This window comes from Protomyctophum parallelum (assembly GCF_964188405.1).
Source record: "Protomyctophum parallelum genome assembly, chromosome: 21".
NCBI classification, from domain to species: Eukaryota; Metazoa; Chordata; class Actinopteri; order Myctophiformes; family Myctophidae; genus Protomyctophum; species Protomyctophum parallelum.
This window is the reverse complement of record NC_139713.1, coordinates 24,242,689-24,267,393: the sequence shown is the minus strand read 5'-3', so window position 1 is coordinate 24,267,393 and position 24,705 is coordinate 24,242,689. Positions and strand designations below refer to the sequence as shown.

Genomic DNA, 24,705 nt, shown 5'->3' with positions numbered 1-24,705 from the left:
AAGTTAAGTTCAGTTTTAAACATATTTTAATCTAATATTACATTGCATATGTTTTATTTTCTATGTCATAAACATTGTAGAAAATGCCAAGATACACCAGAAAGACAACCTGGGGTGGAACCGCCTTTGTAGAGATGGAGAAGGCAGCCGCTGAGAGCAAGGCAGAAAAGAAGATAATTCACCAGAAATATATGCACAATTGCACAAATTATCAGAAGAATCCTGGGAAACACGAAAGCATGGGAGAGACCCACATTTGCTATAAAGGAAAACGATGTGGCACATGTTCTGAAATGTGATGTGGCGAAGAAGCTGCCACAACCTAAACAGCGTGGAGGAACCACACAGAGAGAGCAAATCCTCACCTTTAGAAACCAGTGACTTCCAGGAAAGTCTGGATGGCAACCGAGGAAGGTCAGTGACGCTGGAGAGACAGCTGACCTCCAGGAAAGACTGGCGGGGTAACAGGGGCCAGCAACCCCCGTCGCAGCACTCGCAAGAGGGCACCAAGCAAGCTACAGAACGTACAAATAAGCAATACCCCCAGAGTCTCCCGAGAGGAGGGGAGGAAGGGAGACTCGATAGGACAGATTCAACGACAACAACAAGTGACACCGACTCAGAGAAGGCTTCTTTGACTCAAATACACCAGAGTAAGGCTAAGTGTGGACACTGGACAAGGATGGACACATGCACACCGCACAGACGAACAGTCTGGTGAGATGTAGGAGAACCCTAGGCATGAGGCAAACCATAGTCCTAGAGACCTCAGTGCCTGCAGTCCCCCAAGAACACACAAGGCCGAGGGAGCCTCCTGTTGGTTCAGGCATGACAGAAAGGACAGTGGGCGGATCTTCGGGGGGTTCCCTGGGCGAGCTGGTCGCTGGGGTGTGGTCAGCACTGGTTTGCTGCACCTGGCCAGCAGGTCACTGCGTTCCCTGTTGGCCGGGTGTGGCCAATGCTATAGCTGGTTTCACCTCGGTGATGGCTGTGCCCGGGGCGCCCCTCCACAGATTTGTCTATAGCTGGGGGCCTGGAGGAGAGGGGCAGTGACTTGGCCAAATCACTGCTGACCCGCCAACTGGAGAGTGTAGTTGTTGAGGGTTGAAACACTCTAAGACGTTTGGAGACCACCTGATAACCTCTCTTCCAGGCCAAGGCTTCATCCATTAGAAATGGATTATAATCACATCGTTGATGTATTTACAAACTGTAACCTTGGCTGGAATGTAGAGTAGACCTAGTTGTAGCTGTAGCTGTTCTAGCTGGTTCTGATGGTGCTGAGCCCCTACTAGCCTGCTCTAAGGGTCAAGTGTTCCGAACCCAATTGCTGTCTACTATGCTAAAGTGACACAGATACATTCCCGGTCTTAATGGGTTAAATGGGGGGAAACTTCGACCGAGAGAAACGTTTATCTCTTTTAGCAAGTGTTGCTTTTTGTAGAGATGTGAATTGTGTGCGTGTGTGTTGTGTTCTAATCATTTGAATGTTAATTAAAACATTTTGAATTACAGAATGTTGTCTTTGATTCTGTTCAGACTTACTTTCAAGTGTTTACAAAGAAAATGTGGTTAATGACCAATTCCCATGATTCTGTTACTAGTCTGACATTAGTTTTGGAATGTGTGGTTGTCAAGCTAGCTGTCAGTGTTCTAACTGTTAAAACAAGTGTTTTTATGGTAGTTTTAAAGTGAAAAGAATAAGTGGTTCACTTTACCCCATTGATTTTGATGGTCTGTCTCACTTTACCCCAGCCCTGGGGTAAAGTGAGACACCTGACCACTTTTTTTAAAACAATCATATGTTCACTGCCCTTTGTCTTGGATTCATTCTAATCATTTCCATTTTTAGGAAACATCCCAAATGAATGGGAAATATGTAAATTTGACTGATATATCATTTTAGCTCGCCTACAGGGGAGCAAATGTAAAAAGTGTCTCACATTACCCCCGTCTCCCCTACTGAAAGACTCATCATTAGACCACTGCGCCATCAGTCAGACACCCTAAGCCAAAGTCTCCTGGTAATTGTGTGTGTTGGCCTTCAGTTAGTAAAGTTGAAACACTCCAGCATTAAATTATAGGCGAACAGGGATTTGAACATGGAGAGCTACCTGAAGGCTATTGTAGCAGTGGCTCACAGCCCCAGCCTGTGAGCCACTGCTACAATATCATCTATAGCCTTTCGCTTTTCTGCGATTTTCACCTTTTTTTTCAAATCTTCCGAAATCGTGAAAAACGACATGTTTTTGAGGGCCCCTCCTATATACAGGTTTAATGTTTGTTTTAAGTTCAATGTTTGTTTTAAAAACGCCATTGACAAAGAAGGGAAAATATTGTCCAAACAAACATTAAATGCCATTAACAATAAAGATAATTTAATGTTTGTGTTGGCACTGTTTGTTTTATATCACCATTACATCACCATATCAACATGAGTTAGACTTTCATATATTAGCGCCCCTCACTTATCTGCTTCTGTTGTACAAATCTGAAATCTCTTTTGAAATGTGATTTATAGTTTAGTCTCCTTCATGTTTACAAGGCAGATAATTCAGGTTTGTTATTGTATTTTGTTAATTATGCTGCTGCTTGGCCTGTCTTATATGCTGTATCATCAATTCAAATCAATATATAATGTAAATAATTAAGGGGGGGGGGGGGGGGGGGGCATTGCTACAACAACCGAAAGAAAAACACTGAACACATGGTATAGGGATGGAACAAACTTATTGTGTCACTGGTGTAACCCAGGTGAAAATAGCCAAGTCAATAAAATAAGTATTGCAAATGGACTTATAAATGGACTTAGGATATAAACCAGGTAACCAAACTTCTACTGAAGAGCTTTAAATAATGAAAACTAAATAGGATTTGTCTGAAACGATTTTACTATACAGAGTACAATGTAGGCCGGGGTTTGGGTTTATATTTATTCTGTATTCACATTCATCTACTTATATGTCTTTGAGAGAGCTGTGCAATGCTCTGAACAAGCCAATGAACCAATTGACCAATGAGGTCTCTCAATTAATAGACTGCTCTTTGGATAATCACCAGCCCAGGTGATGCGGCTCAGCTAATTACATGCTGCAGAGCACAGAATGTTCTGGAGAGAACAGGAGAGAGAAGCCTGTTGAGCAGACAGTTTGACAAACAGAGGAAAGACAAGATTTGATGAATGTGAACAGATTGTTTTCATTTAAAGATAGTTTTGATTGATCCAGTCTCTTTTTGAGAGAAGAGTGCTGATCCTTTTGAGAAGTTTGATCCTGGAACCTGTTAATTGTGTGAACTTTGTGATCACTGACTTGGTGAGTTGAGCTGTACTGCGTTTGTGACTGCATGCAGCAGGGGAACTGCCCATAGATCCGAAGTCCCGTTAGTCCGAACCTGGTCCGAACATGCACTGCTCCCGTGCTTGCGGTTGCGGTTACACTCTGTCTAACTTGGTAACAGTAACTGGTAACAGTTTTGAATAATTGTTAATGTACTGTTAGTAGTTGAACTAAGATGAAGACGATGTTTTATTTTTGTTTTCTAAACTGTGATCCTAATTTGTGATTATAATGACTCTGGCGAGCTACCCAAGATTCCCCGGATCAAGATCCTCAACACAGCTGTCCCCTTAAACAGATAAGAGATTGAGCCTTTGGTAGTGTGGCGTGGTAGAACTCAACACTATTACCACTGCAGCACACAGTGAGACTCTCAGTGTGCTAGCCATTGTAGTGCACCTCCACTGCATAGGCCTACACATTGCACACACCTACCATACCTGGATGGACATAGGCCTACAGTGAACTTTACAGTCACAATACACTGAACATACTTACACTCAGACGGACTCTCAGTGAACTCTTCAGTTACACACATTTCTACTCATTATCACTGCCCCACACAGTGGGAAGTTCATTGGACTATAATACGTACCTTAAAGGAGATTTATGGAACATTATGTTTATGTGAATTGGAATGTGAATGTGATTATTTGATTTTGTACATGTGCGAGTGATTAAGTGAAATTGATTATGCTTTTACTTTGAATACTTTAAAGGTGAAACAAGAAGGTAATTTGATAAATAACAAAGTATTTTGATTTAATAAAAATACATTTAATTGGTTAAAAACTAATACTTACCGTGAACCTAAAAGAGGAATAATACCTTAAACAACTTAACTTAGTTACTTACCTTAAATAGATCTAAAGCCTAAAAAGGGAAATAAAATAGATAGTGAATAAATAGGACTAAAATAAAGACTAAAATAGAATAAAAAGTATTTACCTGGTTTCCTGTGGGATCATAGGGTTAATAGGAGGTACTATCTGGTCTCTCACAACTGTCTAAGTAAGTAGGCCTACAGTTGTTGTTTTTTTTTTGTTTTGTATCAATTATCATTGTTGTGTATCTGCCATTCTATTTTTATTTTGTTGTCAATACAAGCCATCAGGCTATTACTATACCTTATCCATTGTCTGTGGTCTAAAGTATTCTCCTTGCTTACTGCTCTTCCGAACCTAGTAACTAGTCCTATACCCTGATAATAACTAAGGGGTTACACTTATTTTATTTGATGGATTTTAATGGCCTAAGTTGACTCTTAATAAACACCATGAACCACATTTGAAGGTGCACTTCAGAAAAAGCAGGATGAGTGGCGTGGATTTTCAATCCAATAATCTGTATCTATAGACAGACATCTATATTGGCGATGATGGATAACAGCCCTTTGTTCCAATCAATCAAGCACTTTCTTTTCCAAAATAATCAATTTCATTTTAAGGAGGTGCACAATTAGCTTATTTTGTGTGATGATCGTGTGTATTTATACCACTTGGTGCATAGGCTATACGTCACCTGCCTGACTGACTGACTGACTGCCTGCAACGCAGTCTTTTTATATGTATAGGCCTACAACAGTGCAAGCCAAGGGCAATTCACTGCACATATAGGCTACTGAATGGCAAATACAGTGAAGATTATCCGATATCCACAATTTGTATTCTAGGCTATACAGGGCGATATAGTTTTAAGCAATATGTTTCGTGTCAACTCTTACATTTAGGCTATCAATATACAGCATAATATAGGTTACAAAGACTTGGTTATGTGGACAGTTGGTTTAGTTGTGTGGTTTAGTCTGTTTAGTCTGTTATCTTATCCATGTGAAACAGAATCTATATATAATTATCAATAGTTTATAGATCATACTGTACAATACATTACCATGCTGAGGTTTGGATCAGCACCATGGTCAGCGCCGGTGTTAGTCTGTGCGAGCGTGCTGCCACCTGCTGTTGGCAAGCCTATATTCATTTATGGAGTTGGTCAGCCTAATCCAATGTTTTCAAAGTGGGGTTCAGCCGTTCAGGGACTCTTGCAGGGGTTGCAAATGGAGCCTTTCCATAACTTGTGGGTGTAACTAGCCTTGATAAAACTGTCTGAAGGCCTATGCACCGTCTTGATCCAGGGCTGGGCTAGATGTAAGCAAGATGAAAACGATTTCAATTAAATCATTAAGAATTGGTGCTAAGACTATTAAAAAGACTGCATACTGAAGTGTGGAAGTGGACATGATCACAACCTTAGAGTGACTCTAAGGCTTAGAGCAGGGGTATTTAATTAGATTAGGCCGGGGGCCACAACTGTAGAATGATTGTGTGTGGGGGGCCGCACATGTGTGTGCGCGAAGCGTGGAAATATGTGGCTTCTAAAAATGCTTTTTGTGCTCAAACAAGAAGATTTATGTATATTTCCGCACAGTAATGAGCAGGATAATGTCTATACAGGTATATGCCACCTTAGAGTAGATGTAGGCCTAGACCTATTTGACAGTGCATAAACAGCATTGCTTTGACATTAACGACCATCAGCTGGACGGACACACACACAAACACACACACACACTCACTCTGCTGTGGGCAGTTCAGAAACCCGTCCACGACCACCAGTGACATCATCGTTAGGCAGATTGTTTTTTAAACGAGATTTATTTACGTGAGAATAGTTTATCAGACTATAAAGATCAGATTACATAGAGCAGTGATTCCCAAAGTGGTCTTCGGCGTCCGGGGACCCCCAGGGTCCTTGAGGCAGTTCCAGGGGGTCCCCAGGGAAATGGTTTGGAACCAAATGGATCCTTATGGGTCTGTAACTCTGAGAGTGTACAAATGGAACCAAATGGACCCTAACAGGGTTTATTATTGTGAGAATGATTGCTTCCATTTTCGCATTGCAACTTTTCAGGACTAGAAAGCCTGCAGTTTCTATTAGCTTGGATTCTCCATTGATGTCACTGTTGGGTGGGTTTCTGAACTGCCCACAGCCCTCCTATGTGACACAGACCGAGTAGAAAAAAACATGTCATTTTATCATGATTATTAGTGAGGACCTATTATATGAAGATATGTTGAAAAGTGGTCCTTTAATGATTACCGTCATTATGGTAATCTCACAATTAATATCGCACACACCATACCTGTAACTTTTATTAGCCCTCTTATTATTCTCACAAAAAATAATAAATAATAATAATCTTTTTTTTTCTTCAAAATTCTTCCAGGGGCCACAAGGGGGCGATGCGGGCCGCCAATTGAATATCCCTGGCTTAGAGTATATATGAATATATATTGTATGATAATATATATTCATATATACTCTTAAGATCACAACTTGATGTTTTGTTTTTTTAAAAGCCTTTCTCTCTAGATTCCCGGTGGTTTTGGGAGGATTACTTTTAAACACCCCGGTAATTGACTTGTGTGCACGAAGAAGACGTGTCGCCCTCGTTCTTATTGTACCAATCTGTTGTGATCTTTTACCCTCTGCACGGGTCTTATTCCACCGTAACGTATAGGGCTAGTGCTCACCGAAAATAGCAGATCTACAAGCTCACTGCCGTCGCGGTGAGCTTGTAGATCTGCAATTTTTTGCGGGACACCGTCTAAGAAGTAGACCTACCGTATTTTACGGTACATCGGGCTTTTGCTTTTAAATATAGCCCATTATACAGGATCCCTCGACCATGCATCATTTATAGTTTACTTTTAAGTTATTGTTGCCACAAATATGTGGCTTTAGGATATGTTATTCCACTGGTTCTCAATGTTAGGGTCTGGGGGACCACCAGACCAGTGGCCCAAATGGACTCTTATGGCCGGGTGACGGGTCTGTTACTTAATGATCTATATGATGTTTCTACATAGTAGTAGTCATTAAAGGCTACAAATGACCCCAATGGAAACAGACCTTGTATTGAACTGTACTTAGTTCCCTGTGCCTTTTTTGCAAACTGTTAAAGTATCTAATCAACCAATCAATCAATCAAATGGAATGGAACCAAATAATATAGTTCCATTTTGTATACTCTCAGAAGTCAGAACACAGAGGATTTTACAGTGGGTCCCATATTTTTTAATTCATAGGATACATAGATACCGGTAATAATTAATTTGGCCTAATGTACTTTGAGAGACTGAGAGTCACTGTGTTACTCGTCCCTAGCTAAATAATGTAGTTAGGAATCAAATGGATGGACCCTTGCACTTATTTCATTTTAAACAAAAGAAAATCACTTACCATACTGTACCTTTTAAAGTAAATAATCAGAGTACCTTTTCCACCTCTGACACTTCCCTATTATATGATTTCAGCTCGTTTAAGGAAGTCATCTGTGTGCTAAATGGGGATGTGAACGTCACAGTACACATGTCCATCTGTTTGTTCCACGCCGGCCGATGCCACGGCGATCCCCTTTTCTTTGTCAACGAGGGCGAGTGTGATGACGGCAAACTGGACTGGGCCCGGTTCAGAGCCGAGATGTCCACCATCAGCTCAACGGACGTGCCCTGTGGAATGGACCACTGTTACGAATGGGAAACCTGCTCTGGTGAGTGTTAACCGCATACTGTAAGCCCTCAATCCTTTGCAAGGGAAGAGTATGGTGCACTGCATGTGCCTTTGCAGAATTAAAGCCTTCTGTGGTGCTAAACGCTGAAAACATGTGTACAATGTACTTATACATGTACACACTACTAATATTGTACATGTATCACTCACCAACTTGTCAAAAAAGAACAAGGACAGTTTGTTGATTTCACCAATTTATTTGGGCTAGATAGATTGAAATGATTGAATGGTAAATTATACATGCATGTTAGCCTAAACCTACACCAATGCTTTAGCATTTAAAGCAATAAAAGTCAACTGGTTAATAAAGTTATAAAACCTGTTGAACTTGGTCTCAATGGCAAGCAAACAAATATAAAGCTTCGTACGACACTTAAAAGGTCTTTAAATAAATACTTTCTGAAAAGTCTGAGGAAAATGCATTGAGATTAATTTCCTGGGAACGAGATTGCCTTTCGGCGCCTATTTTAATATCAATTGATTACTGTGTCCTGTACGGCTCATAAGTTAACACTCCGTTTCCGGTGCGGTAAAAGAAAAACAGAAATATTTTTTTTGCTGGCTTATGCTGTCTATGAGGACGCATATTTTAGAATGGAAATATCTCGGATTCTTCTTTTTGGCTCAAAACAAGCTATAGATCTGTGGCTCATTTCTCTAAACTATATGGTCCTAGCTTACAGAAAGTATGTTTTGGGTGAATTAAATGACATTTGCAGCAGCCGTTACATGGTGGATTTTTACTTCCTAACTCGTAGTTTCTGGCCAAATTGGCTTTCAATCCAAGAGTCTCGCCCTATTAAATACATGGACAGCGCTCTGAGCCAACCACCAGATGGCGCTGTAGCGCCGATTGAGTTAACTCAGAGGACTCTGAGTATATTGCATACACTCTTGTACTGTGTATGTGTAGATCTGCTATTTTCAGAGCACATCACCTTCAACCAAACATAAAATGACTTGTTTTTGTCTCCACCAGGCCGAAGGCATGTGGGGAGAGTATGTTTTGCACTCCGTCCGTCCGCGTGTCCGTCCGTTTGTGTGTCCGTCCGTCCGTCCGTCCGTCCGTGTGTCCGTGAGCAGCTAATCTCGGCCACCGTTAACCCGCTCGATGCCAAATTTTGCACACACACTCCCTGGATGCCAACGATGAACCTCTGCCCCAAACTTTCCAGAACGGCCTGTTATAGCGCCACCAGGAGGCCGCTTTGTGCAAAACAAGTTTTTGCACAGTACACCTACAGATTTTGTCCAAAAATCGCACAAATTGCTACACAGTCTCTCTAGAGCCATTCAACGAAACGGCTCTTTCACATTTCTCAGACTCCATCCTGATTGGTTAAGATTGGCTTCCAAAGTTCACAGGAGTGCTCAGTTTCAAACAAAATGCTGCAAATCATGAACACATCGCGTGATTTCCGTGAAATTGTGCACGCACATTCCCACTAGGCCGAGGACGAAATGACACATGAACAATTTCAACTCAGCCTCAAGGTGGCGCTATAACTGGCCCAAAAGTGTTTTTACCTCTAACTGCACGGATCTGTGGATAACTTTGTATGCCAACTCCCTAGAGGCCAAGGAAAAACCTTTGCCTGGAATTTTTCACATCTGCTCTTTATAGCGCCACCAGGAGGCCGACATATGTAAAACACATTTTCTATTATTACTCCTTCAGATTTTATCCAAATTTCACGCAAATCGGTACACATGATCTCCATAGTCATGTGATCAAGACAGGTTTTTTTTATTTCTCATATTCCATCCTGATTGGCCACGATTGGCTCCTACACTTTTCAGGAGTAGCCCGCTTTGTACAAATCGCCACAACTCCTCAACGCAGCGTCCGATTGCGATGAAACTGTGCACGCATATTCCTACTAGGCTGAGGAACAAATGCCACTTGACAGTTTTCAACAGCCTGAAGGTGGCGCTACAACAAGCCAAGTCGCGTCATGCACTCGCACACACACACACACACACACACACACACACACACACACACACACACACACACACAACCGGTCGATGCCAAATTTTGCACACACACTCCCTGGATGCCAACGATGAACCTCTGCCCCAAACTTTCCAGAACGGCCTGTTATAGCGCCACCAGGAGGCCGCTTTGTGCAAAACAAAAACATTGTACCTGCATCCCTCCAACACCAACCTCCGGCCCAAATCTTCCTCAACAGCCTGTTATAGCGCCACCATGAGGCCACAACCTGACCTGCCCTGGTGGAGACCTGTGCCGATTGGCACTTTATCTAGTTTTGTCTGTTCTACTGGATCTCTTCTCCATGTTAGTCCCTCCCTAACATAATCACACTTGAGTGAAGTGAGGGGCGCCCACTGTATTTATATTGGCCACATGACGTCTCACGTCATCAATGTTTGTTTCACAAAGTCCATAAACTTGGCTGCCATATCCATATGACGTAAATTTCAAAAGCCATGCATTGGAGGGTCTAGCGGCCCTCTAAAGGTAGTCGACGAACATTTTCTGTCATAGTTTTAGTCAACGAAATCAACACTGATACTGAGGCTTTTTACCGTGCCTCAGTATCCTGTCTCAGTACAGGTGTAAATAGAACAAAAGTCAGAAGAAAATCCTTATGTCTGGCAGGCCTCCAGGCCGACCACTGTGACCTGCTCCCCAGCACACCTCCTTGCCCCCAGCTCACACTCTGTCATCGTCACGGCGACGCTCCCATCTGCCGGGGTGACACACATTTGGGTGGAATCCTCTGGGCATTCCGCGGGTTCCCGGCATACGCAGTCTGTCGCTGATTCTGCGATTAAACACAGTCAAAACGTAGCTGATTGAACTATTCTACACATACGTAGTATGAGTGCCCCCCTAGTGTCCTGCTTTTAAGCAGCCATTTTAATAAAATATCTAATTGCATATTGTGAAGTAAGTGATGTAATATAATTATTATTAATTGTGTGTACGCATTGTGCATGGGTTGCACTAGCTATGACATTGCAAATAAGGTAACTAACCGTTACACTTTTCCCCCGGGTTGCAGTTTTGGCAGGAAGTGAACGTTTCTTTTGGCCAATCACAGTCAGTGTCCTTGGCCAGAGTGAAGCTCCGCCCCACACATTGCAGAGCTCCCAGCTGACAGGAGCCCAGGAGGCGTATCCTGGAGCCTAGTCTAGCACACAACTTCACTGATGGTCTGCAAGACACACACGCACACATAAATACATTTGTATTAATTCCACGCCCCCCTCTTCCGTAGCATTGCGCTAGGCTAACACTGCTCCCAGTTCTATCTCCAAACGCGGTGGCGCTACACGTCCCTTCGTGCGCCATTGATCTGTGCTCTGACACTAATTTAGGCTTCTTTCACCACCTTCAATGTGCTTGCATATTTTTATTTACTTTATTTTTGCCAATATTAGTGCATCATGCACTGCAATGCGTGTTCCGATTGGCTACGCCCGATCACATGACGCATGTGTCATGCAGTGCAATGCATGTTGCATTACAGGTGTATGATGGGAAGGTGGACTGCCATTACCTAATTGTATGGGTCACAGTTTTTTCAACACCTTTTTTTTTAGCGTGAGCATGCTGAGCAAGGCGCGCAAAAATTCTAGTTTACAAACAACAGTCTTGCATACAACTTCACTGATGACCTGGCCACAACACACACACACCAGTCTAGCACACAACAACACTGATGATGGCCTGCAAGACATACACGACACGTACTACATACAAGGGTTTCTCAAAGTGGGTGCCATGCCATCACTGTGATGCAAGTCCAGGGGTACCACGGAATACTTTGATAATACCTGACTTTGTAAACCAGCCCTGAGTTTCACTGTACTTTTCAGTCCACACCAAATCACTTCGCCAAAAATAGCAGATCTACAAGCTCACAACGCGGTACGTTGTGATGAAAATGATGCGTTGTGAACTTGTGAGCTTGTAGATACAGTAGGCTATTTTTGACCTGTCATAATAATGGAAACTGAAATCCTTGCATGTTTTCCTTGTGACATACTGTATATCATGGATGAAAGAAGTTATTTACAGGGGGTGACTAAGATGTTTGAGAACCACCGCTGTATACTCACTCGCACTGGAATGGCATTTTACACACACACTGAGCCTTTCCTGCAGTCTGCCATGGTTTACAGTTCAGAGCAGGTGGTGGAGGGGTGGCAGCAACTTTTGGCACTGTTGGAGAAAACAGTAGTTGATGATCATGTCAGTGGTTTTAAAACGATTTCACGTCAAGGACCCCCAAAATGATATGTATTCGGAGATTTATTCTGCTTCTATATAATTATTATTAACCATTATTTTGACATTGCACTCAACATTACTTGCACTCAAGGTTTATATACCTTTAGCTGTTGCCCCCTGCGACCTGACTACGGATAAGCGGTTGAAAACCCCCAGCCAAAAGCGTTGAAAACCTCTGCTCTAGAGACCACTGTACCTTCTATGCACCTGGCCTCCTCCAGAGAGGGGGACCACTGGAGACTAGGGTTGCACATGCTCTCCGTCACGTGACCCCGTAAAGCTGCTCCCGTGGGGCAGGACAGGGTCACCCTGTCTCCAATCTGATAGGCTGCCTTGGTGGGCGTGAATGTGACGTCATCACCACTGAGTGGAGGAGGCCCACATGTTGCACCTAGAAGAACAGGACACAGGAAGAGTACGTTTGGGATGAATAGCCTACATCAGCCACTTTAACCATCCCTATTCTGATGATGTGCATGGACTGCCATATTATATTATAACATTCTTAACATTCTTATATACTGTACCACTATATATTGACATCATTTTCATTGTTATACCAAATCATATTATATTATATAATACACTAGTTATTAATACTACTTGTATTTGCCTGTATCTCCTCTGTCTCTCCTCTCTTTCTCTCACCCAACACAGTCGAGGCAGATGGCCGCCCACCCTAGAGGCGGGTTCTGCTTGACATTTCTTGGGAGTTTTTCATTACCACTGTCGCAAATTTGCTTTCTCAGGGTGGGGTCTCTGTCGGTTCTCTGCTCTACCGGTCTAGAGACAACTTGTTGTGATTTGACACTAACAGATTTGGTGTAGAGGGGGAATGCATTATATAGTTGATACATTATATAGGGTTTAATGAAAGGGTCTTACACTTTCACACATCGAGAGAGAGAGAGAGAGAGAGAGAGAGAGAGAGAGAGGGAGGGTGGCAACACGATAGATGTCTCGGGGGTTCTGAGCCAAAACACAACAAAACGCATTCAATGATAAATGGTGCATATAATAGGGGGGGGGGGGGGGGGGGGGGGGGGGGGGGGGGGGGGCGGTTTATGCCTTTATTGATAGGTATACAGTAGACTGGAAATGGGGAGAAAGATAAGGGGGTGTCATCAGGACTCGAACACGCACGACTCGAACACGCTGCCCAGACGGTACAACACAGCATACAACTTTAGCTGAGAAATTGTGCCTTTTTTTTGGATATTGCTTAACTTTTCGCTTTTGGATTCATCTTCTGGGCTTTGCTTCTTTGGGACTACAAAGAGTTTTCATTTTGCTGTAATAAACTTTTCTTTATATTATGTAAACTGAATTGTCTGTCTGTACACTTGAGTCCCCACCCAGATGGTTAGTGCTGAGACCCGGGTTTGATTCCAGACCCATGACAGTTTAAGAGGTTCATTGTGTTGCTCAAGGACACTTTGACACAAAGCCAATATAGTCTCTACCTCCTGAACCACTGCTGCCCCATCCATCTCACACCCACTCAACATGGACACCCCTCTAGGTATGTTGTGTGCACTGCTGTGAGTGTTTATCCTCCTCATTTTCTTTTTTATTCTTCGTCCTTTGTTTATCTACATGCAATGCTATACAGTACAATGCTAACATAATTGATAATACATTAGAGACTACTGCTACATTTGGTTCTTTTACACTGGGTTCTTTTGTAATTATTCTTAATGGTTTCCAACATTGTCATGAATCACGTACTGTGTACAGTAGTGCAGTGACAGAAATGACAACCCAGGGAAAACTTTCCTTACCACAACAAATCCATTCCTCAGTGCTGGAGGCGTTCCACATGTCTTTTGTAGGGCTACGGAAAGACCAAAACACTGTGGTTCCATCATCCTACACACACACACACACACACACACACACATCCCAGATTCAGTGGCCATAAAATTCCATGTTATGTTATGTAGTATTTTAGATATACTTGGCTCTAACAATTGACGTAACCCTCTAAATGCAGTATAGCACTGTTTTGTGAGTGCACACGTGTGCATGCGAGCATTTGAGAGAGCGTGTGTTCCCTTACTGTAAGTAGTGCACATCTGGGTGTTCACACGGCGAGGTTTCATTCTCAAGGCCGATACAATGCTGTCCTCCTCTGCTGGGGGCGGGGTTACTGCAGCTACGGCTTCTCGACCTTTGACCCCGAGAGCAGGAGCTCCATGAAGACCAGCAGCTCCAGCTTCCATGGACCACTCCTGAAAGAACAATGTCCAAGTTCATTGGTTTTCAGCCAGTGGTCCTTGAGGGGGTTCCAGGTGGTCCCCAACTACATTTTGGAGAGTTGGTCCATTGTTTAATTTTAGCTCTCAAAAAAATATTGTTTAATGTTTAACATCTGCATTACTTATTTTTCAAGAAGTGGAGAACGTAGAATTGTTATTTATGATTTGAACGTTTGCCTGTTATCTCCTAATACCACATCGATAAATTGTATCCAACGACAAAATAAATTGTATCGTCAAATGGTGTTCTGTGGTTCAAATTCCAAATTAATAATGGACCTTGATATGAAAAAGGTTGAAATCCACTGTCCAAGTTGATCTCACAGCCATCTTACAAGATTGTAAGATATACAGTATGAGCTTGATCTATATAAGGCGAAAGCCCCTTTGTGGGGAAAGTCCCTCCCTTCGTGGGGCGGAGAACTGTGGCGTATTTCACCTGGGGGTTCACCAGTGACTGTCCCCCTCTCACAGGCCAGCCCTGAGGTGCCAGGCCTACACACACAGGAGCACTGTGTGCCCGTCAGGAGAGGCTGGCCGTTGTTGTGACAGGGACCACAGTGACACGGGTGCTCCTCGGCCAGAAGCTCCTCTAGCGCCCTCTTCAGGTGCATCTTCTTCAGGCCAGCGCAACGCACCTCCTTCACCAGCTCATACACAGGACGCAGCTGTGAGTGACAGTATTTATTATTATATAGACACTTTTTTTTAATATGTGGTGTGAACCACTTGACTTACAAAGATATTTTTATAGTTATTGTGCTCAGTGTGAATGGCCCTTTAGAGTTACAAATCTATAAATAAACACTGTCAGGATGTTACAGTGGTATAGGTTTTAAAGTGTCCAGCATCCGTGATACCTTCTTGTTGATGACATCAGGGAAGTCTGTGACAGAGGAGGCCCATGTGTCATAAGAGTCTCTGTTAGCTTGTGGGTTCTCCAGGTCCAGAACTTTCAGGGCTCCTCCTGAGGAGGCTGGGTCACCACCAATGGTGCTGGTCTTCACAGACAGATGGTTTGAGTCATGTCCTGCAGAAAGATGCCAGTGACCGTGTGGTTTTCAGAGCAGTTTTAGCTTAAAATGTAATCTCAAAGTCCCACAATTGCTATCTATATCAGATTTTACTCTAAGGTACTGTGTTAAATTTAAAACTGTAACCTACCACTACTTGATTTCAGAGCCTGAGTAAGTTTTTCACATGTCGTTTTCACTTTCTTCCAGAGTAATCTACGTTTCACCTTCCTCCAGCACCGTTTGTATTCTGTGTCTGTTGTACCTATAATGGACAAGAGAGAGAGGAGGCAAGTTGAAGTATGACACCTTCATACTTCATAGCTGTCAAAGCACCAAACTGAGTCAATTCACATTCCACTAGTTGCTCTGCTAGTTTAGTCTTGTCAAAACTAAACTAAAATAAGTTGAAAAATGTATCTCCTTGAGGTCCACTGGTATACCGATGTCAGATGATTAGGTCTGATCATGTTTTGTTTTTTGACCATTTTGTCAAAAAGCGCATAATCTATTCTAACCAATTTGAAGAACATTGCAAAACCGCTGATCTACAAGCACCCAACACACAGCATTGCGAGGCGTTGTGTCCTTTTAGAGCTGCTAGATGTTGAAAACCTTCCGCCTATTATGACATTCCCAAAATAGGGAGGTCAGGTTGTGGTTAGATGTTGTAAAAGAAAAGTAAAAAAATGGCTGATAAATTGACCGGGCCGATGTGGGTGCAGCTTGCTCATGATGTGAAAGAGGACATTCTTCCATACTTACTGGATTGCTGCATGGCATTCTGGTCAAACTCCAGCAGAGCTCGGTACTCCCCTCCCAGAGAGCCCTCGGACATGTAGTGGGTGCCGTAGGTCTGTAGGATGTGCCGGTAGGCCGAGAGGTCGTAGGTCAGCGGCAACGCAGCCAGGGCTTTCCAGAAGCCCTCGGCCAGCGGGAGGTACTGCGGAGCGGAGTTCTGGAACTGGGCCAGCTGCACTTGGTTCTTCAGGATTAGAAGCTTGTGAGCCTTATGGGATGGATAGACACTGCATGGTCATTTCCAAGTGAATAGAATACTTACGGTAAAGGAGGACATCACCTATCTTTATATAATTGTTCCTCACTAATGCTCATGATGATATTGTGTCTCATATAGGAGGGCTGTGGAAACTTCAGAAATTCATATATTATATATATAATTATATATATATATATATATATAAAATGTACTTTTATACCACTTAAATGGTATAAGACAATTACTCCATGGGATAAATTGCCGATCACAGATAAATTGCAGATGACTGATTGAGTCATTTGGAGTGAATAACGGCCAATCGATGGCCGATTATCGGACCATCTCTAAACACATTCTCATTGGCCGGAATGAGATGATGTATTAATGTATGATGATAAGAGCGCCCCTCACTTTAGTCACTTCACACGGGTGTGATTTTTGTTATATTAACGGGAGAACAATTTATAAAGTTCTAACTTTTCAGGAATAGAAAGCCTGCAATGTCTATTACATTGGATTCCTCATCGGTGACGTCACTGGGACACAGACAGACAGGGTAGACAACAATGGTAACCATAATTATTATAATGAGCATTAGTGAGGACCGGTTATACGAAAGACAGCCGATCTACAAGCCCACGGTAACGTGTGCTTGCATGCTGCTCACCTTGGTTTCAGAGAGCTCTTTGTGGAAGGTGCGTCGGTCGTGTATGAACAGAGCATTGGACTGGACGTGCTGAACGTAGGACCAGGAGCTGTCATAGGTCTCATCGCTCTCCTCGTTGTTCACCTGCACCTGCATGGGGCATTGAGATACACTTCAACTGCTTACATTCGGATCAGACCGTTGCAGAATGTTCGCCGCAGAATAGGGACTTTCATGTGGCTAAAATGTCACTTACCTCAAAGCTGTATCTGAGGATGCTCTGTGGCAGTCTGTAAAAGACACTATGGTCTCCGCTGAACACCTTTCTGCACTGGCCTCCAAATCTCAGTGTGTCAATGACCCCCAACTTCATCTTTCCAGTTAACACATCATATCTGGAGGAGAGGAGAGGAGAGGTGAAATTACCTACTGTATAGCATGGCATAGCATAACATAATACGACGAAAATATACAAGCTCACATCGCGACTCGTTTTAAGATATGGTATTTCCCGAGTGCAACCAAACATGAAATGACTTGTCTTGTCTTTTATAGTACTCCACTAGTCCCTCTCCACTAGTTTCTCCCCAACATTTTAGTCTAGTTTTTATTTGTTGACGACATTGTCAATATATTCAGTCTCAGTTTTAGTCATGTCAAGCTTTATTTAGTTTTCTTCAGTGAAAAATAGGTAGTCAACGAACATGTTTCATCTTAGTTTTACTCGACAAAATCCACACTGGTGTACTGTACTTACCCTCTGCCTGTGACAGCAGAGTTAGGTGGGGTTTTGTCCAGGTCACACACACGGTGACTGGTGTCCACATTGCAGCTCCTCTCGTCCAGGCCGTCCTCACAGTCTTGGTCGCCGTTACACACTAGAGACGGGCTGATACACCGACCTGCAGCAAGAGTCATCACTGTCATGTTTTCTCTTCAAAATATGTTCCCAGCCAGATGGATATATCCACTACTAAAACATATATTGACACTTTTTGAGGTGCGCTATCCCCTCCAATGCCTGGCTTTTGAAATTGCGTCATATGGCAGCCAAGTAAGTCTATGGACTTTTAATGTTTGTTTAGAGCCCTTTTAACAAAAATGGAATGGCAGCCAAGTCTGTGGACTTTTAATGTTTGTTTAGGGCACTGACGTGACGACGTGAGACGTCATGTGGCCATACTGGCCAATACATCTTGTGACTAGTTTCGTTGTATACATAACCACTTCATTCATGTTTAGTGGCAGTGAATCTGCAATGAATCGTACTGCTGGGTGAGTGCGGTCGATTTGGCATGGGATGAACTTTGACCAATAAATCACAATGACCTGGGCACCATATGGGCTGATGTCACGTGATGTCACGATGACCTGGGCACCTGGGGGCTTGCCTGGGGTGACCAGGGGGCTGATGTCACGTGATTTAGGGGGTGGGTTAGGTGATAAAAAACTGTGACCTCTGGCCACAATAAGGCTTAAAGGGTTAGTTCAGATTTTTGGACTTAAAGCTGCAAAGGTATTAATTGATTGCCTGAGTCCCGTGGTGGAAGTTCTGGTCTGGTTTTGGTGAATATTAAGTAGTTCCGTTCATTTGGTGTGGGGCATCCACAAAACTAGCGTCATTTGTATTGTTGACCTATTTCTACCATATAGACTGGAGCAACTTTCGTTCGTTCGTTGTGTCCAGTATCACTATGCCAGCACAAAACCATAGTTCCAAGTGACAGTGACAGAGGGGTCTAAGTTGAACGAAAGTTGCGCTATATGGTACAAATAGTTTTGTGGATTCATTTATATTTAATATGTGGCCTCCAGTGCCCCCCACCAAATGACCAGAACTACTTAATATTCACCAAAACCAGACCAGAACCCCCACCATGGGACTCAGGCAATCAATTAATAACTTTCCAACCACTATATTAATGGCAAGTATTTCTTACATTTCTAAATAACCCTTTAATGTGTTCTGGTCTTATACCTGAAGTGCAGCGGAACCGTTCTCCACAACCGGTGTCCAGGGGACATGCTTTTTCAGCAACACATGGCACACTCTCAGTGGCGGCTCCTTGGCAAGGCATGCCATTATACTGTGCATACACCTGCACTTGCCGAGTTCGAACCTGGACAGGAACAGATTAAACTGAGTAATGGAGAATCTGTTTTATTTACTTAGTTAGCTAACTTTTATTATGTATTAAAAGGCTCTGGAATCAGTTCTATTTTTTAAAATTGTATTACTAATTGTAACATTTGGCATGTAAGGTAACGCATTATTTGGCATGTAATGTAACGTGATTCAACACGTAAATACACCTTACATAGAGTGGAAGGGGATTGTGCAAGAAAGACATAGCGTGCGTTACGTGCATAATATGCATGTGCCTGTGCATGCTTGTGTGTGCGTGTGCATGCGTGCGCGCATACTTGTGTGTGTGTGCGTGCGCGTGCGTGCTGTCTACCTTTGTTTGGCTGCAGCCGTCACATTCAGACCACTCTCCATATGGCCCCCATCTGCAGTTCACCGGCGTTTGACAGCTGAAAATGATTGACATAGAGGAGAAATAACAAGTAGTACATTATGATTTTATTTTTACGCTAATCGTTGGCTTAAGAATGTAAATTGGCTGTAGTTTATAAAAGGTTTACAAAAGGAGAAGTATCTCATGACTTTCATACACCAAAACTAAACATTGTCAGCAATGAATGAATGAATGAGAGCACACATGTACAGTATGTTTGCAATGCACCTACTGAGTAAGAGGAAAGCAGGTGCAGAGCAGCACTATGATTGAGTACAGGGGTACAGCCAAGTCGACCTATCAAAACATCAGCAAAACATCAGGGAAGGGATATGTCACTTGGGGAAAGATCTCATATTCTACCATAGAGAATTCTAGAATGTCATATTGCATTATTATTAAATTAATATGAGGTGCCAGTTTTTTTGCAAAGCATTGAGGTTTCTTTTATTCATGAATTACATAATAGCAGCTTGTTATAAGAAGAACTGTCAAACTCAAAATCCCCAAATGTCACTCACTCCATTAAAAACATATTCACATATGCACATATACATATTCACTTACAAGATGCTGACATATGAAGGCTGTCTGGGCTCCACAGATTAGATTTTTTAATTGAATAAAGATTTACAATAAAACAAAGAAGATTATAGAGCAGTAGACCCTATAGACTCTTTTGCCTGTTCCTACAGACATTGAGGGTAGTACTTGGCTGGCTTCAGCATAAACCTTTCTAACATCGATCATACTCACAACAATTAACAAGCAACCCATTGTCAAAATATGATCAATAACCTTTTCACTCAACCCATTATACTAAACCATACTACTAAAATTCTCAAAGCACAGGTTTACCGTTTACAATCAATGAAACCTTACCTTCATGTTGTGCAGCTCAGAAACTGATGTCTTCTGGTCTTGCACTATCAAGCCTGGTTGATATAACCAGTGGAGAGGGATTGCTCCATATAGTACCACGTGTCCGGGAATGTCCTCTGTGCAGAAATGCTGTACTATTCTGTTCTATACCGCCTCCATCACAATCTGAGTCATAAATAGAGCTCTTATTGTACCTTTTCCCTACTCTGTTAAAAGCCAGTTGTTATTTGCTTTCCATAATCAATAATTTTCCCCAACAACAGTGTATCGCTGTTTGTAGTGTGTAACGCATTACGCATGACTATGAGTTATGTTGAAATTGTCTTGCCTTTTTTCTTTACATGACTAGTTATGCAATAGCTGTTTTCCATGTGCTGTAGTTGAGTTTGCACTATTTGTACAAACAAAAGTCACAGAATAATCAACTTGTATTTTGTAATAATGCCTTTATCCTAGAGAGAGGTAAATAAGTGCTCTCTCCCCATTTCCTGTTAGTCTAACTGTCCTGTCAATAAAGGCATAAAAGGCCCTAAACAAATCTTAAAATAAATAAAAAATAAATGCTTGATTGATACAAGCATCAGATCCTCCCCCACCCCAGGGACTTTCAAAAGCATGACCCACCTTTTCACTGTAGACTGTAGAGAACTTGTAGGTAGGTTCACTTGTCATTTTGTGTGTTTGGTTATAGGCTACTCCCTCCTGTTGTGACTGACTTCAGCCTGACTGACTGACTGAGTTTCTTGTTGTCCTAGTTTAGTCTTTTGTTTTCTCCTGTCAATTCATTCATTCATTCAAACAAAGTTGCTTCTCAAACATTTTCATGTCAAGGATCCCCAAACTGCAGAAACCCATCTGAAATTATTTGACCCCCATATAGCCTATAGGCTACCAGGTTTTGTGTTGTTAAATGTTTCAAACATATTCCAGGTTAAATATTTCCCACATTTCTTTTACATTAGCCTATAGGTTTAAAATATGTGACCTAGTCGTTTTCAGAGAAAACTAGATAAAGTCCCCCTCGGGGCATTTGGTCTCCACCAGGGCAGGTCAGGTTGTGGCCTCCTGTTGGCGCTATAATAGACCAATGTGAAAAGGGTGGCATTTCTTCTTACGCCTCGGATGATTTGTTCCAAAAATGTGTTTTGTAAAATATAATTATAACAGGCCAATGTGAAAAGGGTAGGATATATTCCTCAGCCTAGTAGGAAAGTCCATGAAAGATTTCACATAAATTGCACTCTGCGTTCATGATTTGAGGCTTTTTGTTCAAAACGGGCCAATCCTGCAAACTTTGAAAGCCAATGTTGGCTAATTAGGATGGAATATGAAACATCGGACACATCTATCTTGAACACATGACTATAGCGATACTGTGTAATGAGTTGTGGGATTTTGGACAGAATCTTGAAGAGTAATATAAAAAAATATGTTTGACAAAAGTCAGGTACATGGGTATCTTGTTAGCGTAGCAAATCTTGTAGACCAGACCCATTACAAGATGCTGTACTCTGTCGTCAACCCTAAGCCATCCCTCAAAATGGGCAGGGCTGAGGTGGGTTCAGGTCCAGGAGTGTAGCCAAACCTGACCAGTTTGGGACATCTGGCGCCTTGTTTTAAGGGCCTTTGATGTGCTGTGCTTTACTGCTACCAAGAGGTGCATGCATAGTTGAAAAAAAACCTTGTAGAATGGCTCCGGTTATAGGGTCTTGTTTTTGTTGACCAGTTGAAAGATTTCATCTTTTCGTGTGATAATATTGTCACCTACTTTAACTGAGAAGCTGTCTGCCTTGCTGAGATTGCTATTTGATCCAAAGATTCGGTTTTTCCAGGTGTAAAGAAAGTTTGTTATCAGTGAGCCGGGTGCAAGTTTGAAATCTTGAGGGACCTGTTTGATGGAGACGTTTATTATGTGGGTGATGATTGGAGCTATAGAGATGGCTAAAATTTGGAGGGAATATGGCCAGACTGGCCAGTGGCCTTGTTGGGTTGCACGGCACTGCGTTTTTTTTAAGTACCTCATCAGTTACCTGTTTAAAATATTTTTTACAAACACCTAGGTTTCTGTAGAAAGCTTTGATGTGCTCTACACCAAAACTCCCAGAGTCTGAGGGCAGTTTGTTAACCATGTGTTTGTAAAGATGATGTATAAGTACTTGGCCACATCAAGCTTGTCAGTGATGAGAGTGTCGTTCAATTTGATGTTGATGATTGTAAACCTGTTTTTCAGTAGCTTTCAGAGCTCCCGAAGATTGTTTTTGTTTTCCTCTGCTTTATCATTGATAAAGTTATTGATAAAGTTTATTTTTGCAGAATTGGTCATGGCAGTTACAATGTTTCTTAGCTAGCTTGTTTTGTTGGGTTTTTGGGTTGCCCAGCTGAGCTTGGAGATCATTGTCGAAGCGCTTAGGATGCTTTGACTTGCATTTAGAAGTGATGCACATCAGCGTCGGAGAGGAACAGGCACTGTCAGATCAGTTAGCAACTTTTGGGAAATCGAATCCCTTGGAATCCACATGAAAGAAATGCATACTGAGAAGGAAGACATGGCAGTGTATGCAAGCCGTGCATATCCACGGTTATCCCAAGCCGTGCATATCCACGGCTTCCCAAGCCGTGCATGCCTATATAGGCTGAGGAAGAAATGCCACTTGACAATTTTCAAATCAGCCTCATGGTGGCTACAACAGGCCAAGTTGCGTCTCACTCACACACACACACAAACCCAAACAAACATGTTTAAATTACTCCTAAACATTTTGTCAAACATCACACACTCTCCTATCCTATCCTCCTGGTGGAGACACTTTTTCTAGTTAATTTCTGCATATCTTAGGGCCCATTTAACCATAATGCATTTGGATGGCAAAAATGGCAGATCTGCAAGTTCAGTGTCTTGAATGAGATGTGCTGTGAGTTTGCATATCTGCTATTTTCCAGCATAGGACCGTTGCACAGTGTATAGGATGTATAAGTCGTTTTTAGAATCCTCCTCCTCAGGAGCATATCCACGGATATCCCAAGCCGTGCATATCCATGGTTTCCCAAGCCGTGCATGCCTATTCCCATTATAGGCTGACTTGACAGTTTTCAAATCAGCCTCAGAAAACATCAGGTAAGTGATGACACCCATTGCAGAAACTGCACGGCATAGCACCTGGTAATTATAAAAGCCTAACTTAATTTGCTCACTTCCAATATATTCTATATTCTGGGCTAGTGTGCTTCCACTGAGATAATTGGACTGCTTGAATTCTAGTATTTTTTTTGTATTGCCATGTTTTTGTTCTTGCTTAAATGTAAATCGCTCTGGATTAAGAGCGATTTACATTGCTAAATGCCTAAATTATAAATCGGGTCCACTGTCTTCTCATTATCGCCTTTTCCTTGATTACTTGAGGGTTGAACTGTGTTGGCAGCAGTATAGGCTAGTGTGCAATTTTGGAAGCGCGACACCGGCGTGTGGAGGGTATAAATCAAATGGGACAACAAGTGATCCAACTAGGCTGTCCAGGGTTGCCATGTCTGACTATTATAAGGAACTTTGGGATTGTTATTTCTGAGGTTGCTTGTAAAAATATGTTGGAGACAAGTTATTTGGGCTTGTTTAAAGCAACTGTTATCATTGAGTGGTGCAACCAGCCAACCACTCCTACATCCAGCAACGTCCGTGTACCTGTGTACCTGTTTGTTTGTATGTATGTTATACATACATATATAGCACGATATGTTACATATTTTAATATTTATACCAGTAGGGGGCACCAGAGATACAGAGAAGAAATTGGAACGATACAGAGAAGAAATTGGAACGATACAGAGAAGAAATTGGACGATACAAATTGGAATGATACAGAGAACCAATAGACGGGAGTTGCACCACTCGGTTCACACTGGTGTGATTTTTTATCAAAAATTTTCATGCCAAGGACCCCAAATTATTATACAGACCAAAGACCACAATCTATCTGAACATATTTTGTGCCAGAGGCACAAAAAAGGCCTACACACAAAATGCAATCACAGTTTGTGTATTTAATGTATTATTATTAATAATAATTATTATTATTATTTTAAACATAATATAGTCGCATCTTTTGGACTTGTTTACATAGACGCGGTTGCTTGTTTCTCTTGCAAGATCTGGTAACACGGGGTGGGGGGGGGCGTAGTTGTAGTTGTACTAGAGAGCAGCAGTGATCTGACACGCGAC

At 42.3% G+C, this 24,705-nt stretch overlaps 1 protein-coding gene across 1 annotated transcript; it reads right to left on the bottom strand.

The window, feature by feature from the left end:
* Positions 1 to 10,258: 10,258 nt before the first annotated feature.
* On the bottom strand, positions 10,259 to 20,498 carry LOC310878896 (complement component C7-like; the record flags this gene model as incomplete). The annotated part of the gene is made up of 18 exons (XM_083793313.1): positions 10,259 to 10,702; positions 10,917 to 11,095; positions 12,003 to 12,105; positions 12,371 to 12,565; positions 13,125 to 13,143; positions 13,956 to 14,043; positions 14,234 to 14,405; positions 14,872 to 15,100; positions 15,293 to 15,462; positions 15,597 to 15,710; positions 16,211 to 16,454; positions 17,113 to 17,241; positions 17,348 to 17,486; positions 17,849 to 17,993; positions 19,070 to 19,211; positions 19,551 to 19,626; positions 19,843 to 19,907; positions 20,493 to 20,498. 18 exons carry the CDS (start codon positions 20,496 to 20,498, stop codon positions 10,524 to 10,526), a joined length of 2,394 nt encoding a protein of 797 aa, XP_083649439.1. The 3' UTR covers positions 10,259 to 10,523.
* Positions 20,499 to 24,705: the final 4,207 nt, after the last annotated feature.